This window comes from Syngnathus scovelli, chromosome 4, assembly GCF_024217435.2.
Source record: "Syngnathus scovelli strain Florida chromosome 4, RoL_Ssco_1.2, whole genome shotgun sequence".
In the NCBI taxonomy this organism is placed as follows: domain Eukaryota; kingdom Metazoa; phylum Chordata; class Actinopteri; order Syngnathiformes; family Syngnathidae; genus Syngnathus; species Syngnathus scovelli.
This window is the reverse complement of record NC_090850.1, coordinates 24,021,545-24,031,383: the sequence shown is the minus strand read 5'-3', so window position 1 is coordinate 24,031,383 and position 9,839 is coordinate 24,021,545. Positions and strand designations below refer to the sequence as shown.

The 9,839-nt window shown below is 51.8% G+C and overlaps 2 protein-coding genes across 4 annotated transcripts; one reads left to right on the top strand and one right to left on the bottom strand.

The window, feature by feature from the left end:
• Positions 1 to 2,746: 2,746 nt before the first annotated feature.
• On the bottom strand, positions 2,747 to 5,956 carry cebpg (CCAAT enhancer binding protein gamma). 2 transcript variants are annotated; one of them, XM_049718558.2, is made up of 2 exons: positions 5,789 to 5,956; positions 2,747 to 4,587 (listed from the first exon to the last, which is right to left on the bottom strand). In XM_049718558.2, the coding sequence occupies exon 2, from the start codon at positions 4,549 to 4,551 to the stop codon at positions 4,081 to 4,083; it is 471 nt and encodes a 156-aa protein (XP_049574515.2). In that variant the 5' UTR covers positions 4,552 to 4,587; positions 5,789 to 5,956; the 3' UTR covers positions 2,747 to 4,080. The 2 variants fall into 2 exon arrangements, with proteins under 2 accessions (XP_049574515.2, XP_049574516.1); XM_049718559.1 differs by lacking the exon at positions 5,789 to 5,956 and adding an exon at positions 5,130 to 5,782.
• Positions 5,957 to 7,515: 1,559 nt separating this feature from the next.
• Positions 7,516 to 9,839, top strand: cebpa (CCAAT enhancer binding protein alpha). 2 transcript variants are annotated; one of them, XM_049717019.2, is made up of 2 exons: positions 7,516 to 8,055; positions 8,939 to 9,839. In XM_049717019.2, exons 1-2 carry the CDS (start codon positions 7,777 to 7,779, stop codon positions 9,488 to 9,490), a joined length of 831 nt encoding a protein of 276 aa, XP_049572976.1. In that variant the 5' UTR covers positions 7,516 to 7,776; the 3' UTR covers positions 9,491 to 9,839. The 2 variants fall into 2 exon arrangements, with proteins under 2 accessions (XP_049572976.1, XP_049572975.1); XM_049717018.2 differs by having other exon boundaries at positions 7,528 to 8,064.

Below are 9,839 nucleotides of genomic sequence, written 5' to 3'. Positions count from 1 at the left end.
CAGCTCAATTTTCCAAAATGTATTCCCAAAATGCAAATAAATGTGTTTGCATGGTTTCAACGCAGTGCGTCCTGTCACGTACAAGTAAAAAGCGTGTTCCCCTCTGACGTACAAGTCCAAAGCGTTTTCCCCTCTGACTCCTCTTGGACGTTACAATGTGAACGCAAAAGGGTCAACAGCTACCGAAATCCGCAAAGAAATACAACAACAAATTCAGGTGAAAAACTCACAGAAGCGCTCCAATATGTCGTCATCGTTGCAGTTAACCTGCACTACTAGCTACACCAATGCGGCCTCTTTTTATAATCGTACACTACACCTATTACTTATACCCTTGGGAAAAAGAAAGAAAGAAAAACAAAAACAAACCATTCTTTTCAAAATATACTTGTTGATAATGCTTACATTATTTTTGTTTTATTTTGTTGCGTTGTTTACTTGGATACTTGTGTATCAAATAATATGTATGGTAATATCAAAGTTTTAAAAACCAAACAAAAAAACAAGTCCAAAACCCAAAGTTGCACGAGAGCGCGCTCTCGCGATCAGTTTAGTAAACTGCCGCTTTGGGACTTGGCGCACATTCGACGCAAGAAAGAAAGAGCTCCTGGCACACCAAACGGTCACGTGACGACGTGTCAAACTTTGCAGCCGCCAACGGGCTCATCTTAGAAAAGAGGAAATTAAACGCCGCCGGCAGCCATAGATAGACCAACAAATATTGATCTTTATTCATCATATGAAGCGATATAAGTGATGGACGGATGGACGGACGGACGGACGGACAATATCTGTAATGTGTATGCCAGATACACATTCGTCCATCGGTTGGAACTCCCATCAGATTACCTGCTCTTCTGATTGGCCGTTTTGGAATGTTTGTTTGCAAAGAGGTGACTTAGGTTTTTTCCTGTCAGAGGTCAGAGGTCACCAAGTCACTCATAGTTTTTTTCTTTTTTTTTTAACGCCGGACGTCGATGACGTACATAAGTCACCAATATTTATTCATTTGTTCCTTTTGTCCAAATTCTGAAATTATTGGGGCCATTTTATAATTTTAGTGCAAGCGAACATTGTCGCTGTACAAAATTATTTGAGGACAGGAAATTTGGACATTTCAAAAATAAAATGCATTTAGAGATTACTTTTTCTCCGGCCAGAAGAGGGCACTAGCGTTTCAAATACAGCGATAGAGACGTGATGATTTACTGCAGGATCAAAGGTCACAAGAGACTCTGAGGACATGACCTTTGGCTTTCTTGCTGAGTCAGCGCTTTGGCCAACAGGACACTCGCAGTCGGCGGGGAGGACGCCCAGACAACCCACTCGAACAGGGCCGCGCACACACACACACACACACACACACACACACACACACACACACACACACACACACACACACACACACACACACACACACACACACACACACACACACACACACACACACACACACACACACACACACACACACACACACACACACACGCGCACTTTACTGGGTGACATTTGCTCTCATTCTTCTGGCAAACAGTAAGACAGACAAGACGAAGGACAAGAGCATTTCTCAAAAGTCCCTGGACACACATTAAACTCAGCACACATTCACCACGTGCACATTTATGTATGCACACACGTTGAACACATACACACAATAGAGTACATAACACATGCAGACAATATACTTACACACACACACACACACACACACACACGCACAGTGACTGCACACACAGATTCTACAACCGGGTGACCTGGTGCCCATGTGACCTCGAGCAAGTGTGCCAGTGTATGTGTGTAATGCGCGTGTTTGTGAGGCGATTGTGTTATCAGGATTCCCAAGTTTTGCGATAGAGCACACAAGAAGCACAAAGAGCTGGCTGGCAGGCAGGCGGGCGGGCGGGCGTCCGGCGGGCAGGCGGGCGGGCGGGCAGGCAGGCAGGCAGGCAGGCAGGCCCGCCCCCGGCCCGCCTATCAGGAGCATTAGGGACCGACCGCGCGGCTTTACTATTGACCCTCCGACACACTTTTGTTTGCACGTGTAAATAATTGGCAGACTCTTATGGTGAAGGTCCGCCACCAAGCCAATCAAGAATGAGCACTTTGACCGTCAACAAAGGGCACTTCCTGTTGAGACGGGAAGTCCATCCTCTCACCTTATACTTTACTGGGAAGATGGTTCATATGCTGTGGAGTCACACCAGGTGCAGAATGTAAACTCAAGAGTTGAAAAACAAGAGTCAACAGAACAGCAAGAGAGTCAACAGAGATGAATCCAGGATCAAAAATGGGGAGTTGGCAGGCCAGTACGAGTCTGGAGTCCAAACTCTATGGAGTCAAAAGTTCAAGGTGTAGAATCTATCAACAAGGGCCTCCAGTCAAGAACCAAACTCAAGAGTCTGGAAGATCCAAAAGCAATAGTCGAGAGCCTTGAGTCCACAATCAAGAGTTTTGAGGCCAGACTTTTGGAGTTTCTAATCCAGAAGCAAAGCCCCATGTTTTGATTCTCAAATCCTGAGTCTCGGGTTAAAACTCAAGAACCACTCATGAATGGCGTGTTCAGAGTCTGGGGTTTCGAGTCTGTCATGATGTCCCATTTCCCCAAGTGTGCGATCCGTTGCCCGTAGTCGAAGCAATTATTTTCTTTTTTTGCGACGCTGTGTGAAGTGTGACAGCGACCGCACCACTTACGTAGTGTGTTATGTAGGCAAAAACTCGCCTTCCACCAATAAATCAATACTACGTATGCAAATGTCAACGGGATTTTATTATCGTTCCACTCAGAGCACAAAAAGATCAATGAGCAAAATAATAGCCAATAAAAATATCTTTTCACCAGCGTAAATAAATAACATTTGATGTTGTTGGTCCAATTTGAACGTCCTTTACTTTATGAAAGCCGGACGAGGATCCGATCGGTCCTCGTTACTGCGAAGTGTGTGCGGCATCAAACAAAGTCAACTGGAAGTCATCCTAACCTAGATAGCTAGCTAGGTAGGTAGCGAGCTAACTAACAAGCTAGCTCACGGATAGTCACGCCGTTGCCGCAAAAAAAAAAAAACGACAAAAAAACACCACATCACGTTTAGTGTTAGAACATGCAAATGAACGTTTGACGTAAGCCATTCTACGGGGAAGGGAGGGAGGGAGGGAGGGAGGGAGGGAGGAAGGAATTAGCTGAGGTTTGGAACAGAAAGGCTCATCAAGAGATGACGTTAAGCATGCTAATTAACAAAAGCACAGGCGATGAACACATGCCGAAGCAGACAGAGTCGAGAATTCAGAATCCGGGCTCAGACTCTCAAGTGTCTCAAGAGTCCACAAAAGACAGCGGCTCCATTCCAGGGAGTTTGGACTTGACAAATTAGAACCAAGCGACTTTGGACTTCACAAACTCGAATCAATGTTCTCGACGAGTCAAGGGCCCAGAATGAACATTTTGTTGAATCAATTCCAGAATCCTCCATGAGTATAGAGCAGGGCTGCGCCATAAACATGCCATATGGTCATTGCGGTATCATTTAACAAGAAATCTTGTTATCCAATGAAAGAATGAGGGTTGGGTTGTTTTTTTTTTTTTCTTTCTTTCTCAAAAGAAGCAATGTCAATGTATTTTTGCCGTATTGTTCATTCATTTACAAAGACCCTGGACAAGCATTGGATGGCGATGCACATTTCAGAGCCAGTCAAGTCTTGGCTCTGAAGTCAGAACATTGAGTCAAGGGAGAAGTGGCCACAAGCAAGAGTTGTGTCAAGAGTTCACCATCAAATTCAAAACACTCAGTCAAAAGCCACAATCAAGCATGGAGCGCCTCGAGTCCAGAATCAAGAGTCTGGCGTCGAGTTGAACGTGCCCATGAACCTCAAAGAGTTAGCCGCCGCTGCCGGCAAAGCGGAATCGAGGCGAGCGGAAGAGCGAGCGTCACCAAACGCTTTCTTGCGCTGTCACGTGTTGGTAAATGGCAAAAAAAGAGAAAAGGGGACAAGTCAGCAGGTGACGCTCCGCTCCACCCACCCACCCAGTCCGTCCGTCCGTCCCAGTGTCTGGTTCCCGTCAGACCAAGGCGGCGCCCCCCCGCCTCACTGGTTGTTGGGGGCGGGGCTGGCCTCGGGGTTCCCGGAGGGGGGCTGCACGTTGTCGGCCAGGTTGTGGGCGTGTTCCAGGAAGAGGTCCTTGAGCACGCTCAGTTCTTTGCTGAGCAGTTTGATTTTGGCCTCCAGACGTTCGTTCTCCTCCTTGAGCTGGTTGACCCTCTGCTGCGTGTCCATGGCTTTCTGCTTGCTGCGCTGGCGGCTCTTCTTCACCGCCAGGTTGTTTCGCTCTCGCCGCTGACGGTACTCGTCACTGTCCTTGTCCGCCGACGCCTTCTTCATCTTGCCGGGGGCGGCCTTGCCGGCGCCCGGGGACGACGCCTGGCTGAGCGGCGACGGCTGAGGTACCTGCTGCAGCAGGGCGCTGGCGGCGGCGCTGGCGGCGTGGCTCTGACTCTGGATGACGCTGACGCCGTTGTGGTCCGATGACGTGGCTTTAGGCTGCGGCGGCTGGCTCATTTGGGTGACCGCTGACCGGCGACTGAAGACGGGCACCTGAAGGATCCGCCACAAAATCAACCGATGGCTGCGCTCGGTCTCAAACACGTGACAGGAAATCGCCAACAATCGCCGATCTCACAAATGTCTCGAACCGATCCATGCATGGTCACTTGGAGCAATATTGACATGATTATTGTTGTTGTTATTATTATGATAGTGTGATGTGTGTGAGAATAACAAAAGCAGACCAATCTTCCTGGACAGTTTACTTGCAACTCTGGCGAAGAAAAAATAATAGACAGCGGAGAATATTGAACGCTGAGAGGTTGGAATCCTGAGTTTTGGCAGATTTTCAAATGAAACAAAGTCTATTCATAAACAATGGACATCTCGTAAGTAACTTTGATGGAAAAGAAGAGACATAAAAGACTCAGTAGTGACCTGAATCGGAAGGAGTTGCTTTGTTTTGTTTAGCTGAATGCAGGAGTCCATTTCTTTGTCACGTTTTCATGCGATAACTTGTCAGGTCCGCACGACGAACGTGACAACTTGTCACACTTGGACAAGATAACTCATGTTAAAACGTCAAATCTTACCACGCGATAGTGCCAAGGTTTAGATTCCGTAAAGCTCCAAAGTTTGACCCAGAACCAGAAACCAAACGAGAAAGAAAACATCTCTTCCACGACACCTGGCAGCAGCAGCGGCGGCGGGAGCAACAGCAGCAGCCGTAGCCGCCGCCGAGCGCGCGCGCGCGCGCGCGCGCATGCGTCAGTCTTCCGGGTGGAAACAAGCAGCGATCGGTCGCCTGCTTCTTGCCTGCTGTTGCATCATCGGGGAACTCCACGTTCACTTGGAAGCGGACTCCAATGACGCATAAATGACACATTAGGAGGACGAACGGGAGCGCACGCTCGGCTAACGCGGCTAACGATCGCGCCGGCCGATCGATCGGCTTCGTTTGACATTTTCGACTGGAGCGGAGCACTCGGGAGTAACTTGGGCTCGTCGCAGACGGAATGGCGTGACGCGTCACGACGCCAAACGTAAACACGAAAGCGAAGCCACGGCGTCAAACGACCTCCATTAGTTTGCTGTCTTTGTCATTGTTGACGCTGAGGCTACGGCTAGCATGTCTTAGCATGCCGAGCATTGTTGGCATGTCGCGTCGCGCCGCGCCGCGCCGCACCGCGCCGCGCCGCGCTTCCGGCTCACAACACCGCTTTTGCTGAGCTGCGTCGAAAAACTACGTTACCTTGACGGGGCGACACCGGCGCGAAGAAGCGCTGGCAGTTGACAAGGTTGGGGCTAAAGTTTCCACTTGAATTGTTCCAAAAGACCCCGCGCGCTCGGGCTGTTTTGGTTTCCAACATGGACACGAGCTGATTGCGAAATCTCTTTGGCCATGTAGGGCAATATCTAGCGCCGGCCAATCCCGGGCGACTGAGACCCGCCTACCGCCGGCTCGACCAATTGCGATGCCGAACGCTCGACATGACGCAACCCTGGATACGAACGACGCGTCGTTGAACCAATAGGCGCCCTGACATTCTGGAATGAGCTGACACGCGAATGACTTCATTTTCTCCTACGCCTGGGCCACCAGGAAACAAACGTTCAACCGATTTTTGGGGTCTTTTTTTCTTTTCAAAACACAGTATGTTACAGGTAAATGCGAGACAAGTCATGTTTCAAAACACAGCCCCCCAAAATAATAATGTCCATCGTGTGTATGTTATCGCCACGTCAGGAAAAAAAAAAGAATCAAATATGTATGATACCGAGACTTTTTGCATGTATAGACGTGATTAGGTTTCAAGTCTTATCGCAATAATTAATTAAATTCTCGTAACGACGTAACGTTTCACGTTTTAACATGCTAAATTTGACTTGTGCATTCCTCGACAATTCTTTCCGAATCAGGGCTGAACCTTAAACAAATATGTAGCTTTATTTTGTTTATCAAGTTAAAACCTGAAATTTAACACGTCAAAACATGAACGTTTTCGGTTCCATATTGTACATATTTCTTTTCGCTGTTACTATGCTGGTTTTACGCTCAATCCCAATGAAGAAACATAAACACGCTTGGTCTTACTTGAGTGGGATTTAATTAATTGAGAGTGCGTGTGTTGAAAAAACATCTAATATGGGACACGCCTCAGTTTGACCCTTGGTTGACGGTCAATTCTACTCGGGTGCACTGGAGGGCGCTGCAGTCCACGCAACCACAACACACGCGCACAAACTGACAGTTTGGGGAAATTAAAACATTGACACATCAACACCATCAGCTCTAATTGATCCAAATAAAGAAAAACAGAACAGAACGCGGTGTGTTCGCGTGTGCGCGCGCGGATCCATTTTGGCCCAGAGGAGGTGAAAAGTAACGAAATCCAGAACAGTTTGTTGAGTTCACAAACACACACGCACCCATACAAACAAATCCCCCCCCCCCACCACACACACACACGCGCACACTATCGCACAGATATCCAGAAGTTTCACATTCACAAACACGCGTACACACACTTGCGCTACACACAAGTCTTTCACACACGTAACCTCCATGTGAACACATGCACAAGTCACACGCGCATACATCTAATGGCCTTAAACACACATATATGCACATATAACACTACACTAAAACACGCGCGCACACGCACACACATAGAAATGATTCAAACACGCACGCCAATAAATAGTTAAACAAACACGCAGACACACAAATAGTCACAACACACATACAGCCAAGCCCCCCCCCCCTCTCTCTCGCTGTCTCTCTCACGCACTCGCCCCCAACTAAGTGCCCCCCTTTCCGCCTCCTCCCCCGCCACACACACACACACACACACACGCGCACGCACACACACAGACACACAGATAGCAACAAGTCAAACAGGCGCGGGTCGCGCGCGCGTGCTCGTCCGTCAGTGGTGTCACGACCGACTGTGTTCCCGCCCACCTGATCGGCGTCCTATAAAAACTCTGGGACGCACTTTCCACACTTGACTCGTGGGCGACGCACGCGTCTGGCGGACGGACCGGGAGGGGGGCCCGGGGGACGACGCAGCGCTGCACTCGATTCGATCCTTACTCAGTCAGTTAGTCAGTCAGTTAGTCAGTCAGTCAGTCAGTCAGTCAGCCAGTCAGTCAGTCAGTCAAGTCAGACGTCGTGCGCTCCCTCCAGGCGCGCTCTCCGAGGCACGCTCTCTCTCCGGCGGGCCGCCTAGCCCCTCCATGGAGCTGCACAACCTGCTTTACGAGACAGCAGCCCCGGGGGGGCCTCCGGTCACGGTGGGGGCCCCGTGCGCGCAGGAAGCCACCAACTTCGGTGCGGGGTACATCGGGGACGCGGAAACGTCCGTGGACCTGAGCCCCTACATCGACGCGTCCGCCTTCAACGACGACTTATTCCTGGCCGAGCTCTTCCACCACCCGTCGCGGCTGCGCGCGGCCGCGGCCTACGAGCACGCGCACGGACCTTCTCCGCACGTGTACGCCAAGATGAACGCCAAGGTGCTCAAGGTTCGTCCGCGGGAGGGGGGGGGGGGGGGGGGGAGTTAGCCTAAACAACTTAAGGCCTCAATTACTGGAATCAGCGAGGACGCTATGCCCATAGGCGTTTTGCGTCACGCGTGCACGCAGCCCCAAATGTTCCCAAATATTGACAAACAAATCGACATCCATCCGAAGGGAAGCAGACGGTTTGCACTCGAAACGGGTCCGGGAATTCCTCCGAGTCGGCTCTTGGATTTTGGGCCGTAAAAGGCTCATTTGAGTGGGATCACGTTCCCAGCCAGTGACTGTTGGTTAGTGGATCGACTTGGCGTAAGCGGGACAAGTGTTGTGTCCGCTCCTTTTGTTTTGGAGAAATTTCAAAAGTTGGTATCTTTCAAACGCTCGGAAACGGAAAGCGTCGGGTTGATCCCGGAGACGTCGCCGCCCGACCAGACGTTTTGCCTATTTTGACGTCAAGCGGCTTTTTGGCAGGGAGGCGTCGTGGTGCCGCCTGCCTGCGTGGCTGCCTGCGTGGCTGCCTGCCTGCCTGCCTGCCTGCCCGCCCGCCCACCCGCCCGCCCGCCCGCCCGCCCGCCCGCCCGCCCGCCCGCCCGCCTGCCTGCCTGCCTGCCTGCCTGCCTGCCTGCCTCAAACGCCGCTCGTGCGCATTGGACACTTTGGGCAAAAATGGGGGGCGTTTGCGGCCAGCCCACCATCACTTTGAATTGGCCTCTGGAGATGGCAATATGTGGCTTTGGACCTTTTCCCGTCGTCGCATTTGATTGGCGCCGCTGTTTGACAGGATTGCACCTCTATCCGTTTGTATCTCTTCATTTGTGGGCTGGATCGACAAATCAATTTGTCCGTTTCTGAACTTGTGCTCCCTGTTGCCGTCGCCAAGGTGGACGCGGAGGAGCTGTACGAGCGGGAGCGTCCTCTGGCCATCAAGCAGGAGCCGTGCGGCGAGGACCTCCTGCGGCAAACCCCCGCCGCCTACCGCCACTGCTACTCCCCGCCGCACCTGCAGTACCAGGCGGCCCACTGCGCGCAGACCTCGGTGCACCTCCAGCCGGGCCAGCCCACCCCGCCGCCCACGCCCGCGCCCAGCCCGCATCACCACGCCCTCCACGTGCCCCCCGACCTTCGTTTTCACCGGCTGCCGCACAGGCCGGCGCCGGCGGGCAAGGCCAAGAAGCTGGTGGACAAGAACAGCCCCGAGTACCGGCTGCGACGGGAGCGCAACAACGTGGCGGTGCGCAAAAGTCGCGACAAGGCCAAGATGCGCAACATGGAAACTCAGCAAAAGGTCCTGGAGCTCAGCTCGGACAACGAGAGACTAAGGCGCCGCGTGGAGCACCTCAGCCGGGAATTGGACTCCCTGCGGGGGGTCTTCCGGCAGCAGCCGCCGCCGCACGTCCCCGACGCCCGCTACATGGCGCACGCGCACAGCTGAGGAGAAACAACGGGATCCGTACGTGCGCTGGACGTGCCGATGACTCCACGTGCGTGCGTGCGTGCGTGCGTGCGTGCGTGCGTGCGTGCGTGCGTGCGTGCGTGCGTGCGTGCGTGCGTGCGTGCGTGCGTGCGTGCGTGCGTGCGTGCGAGCATCTTTCTTGTCCTCTACTGACACGCACACACAAAGTCAAAAGGTCACACACAGCTCCTGGTTTCCGTAGTTTATCACACGCACACACAGACACGAACAAAGTGCGCACACGCAATGGGTCAAAAATGTGCTCGCGCACACGTACACAATTGATGGTGTTTCCAAATCGACACGACTAATAAAAGACTTTGTTTGA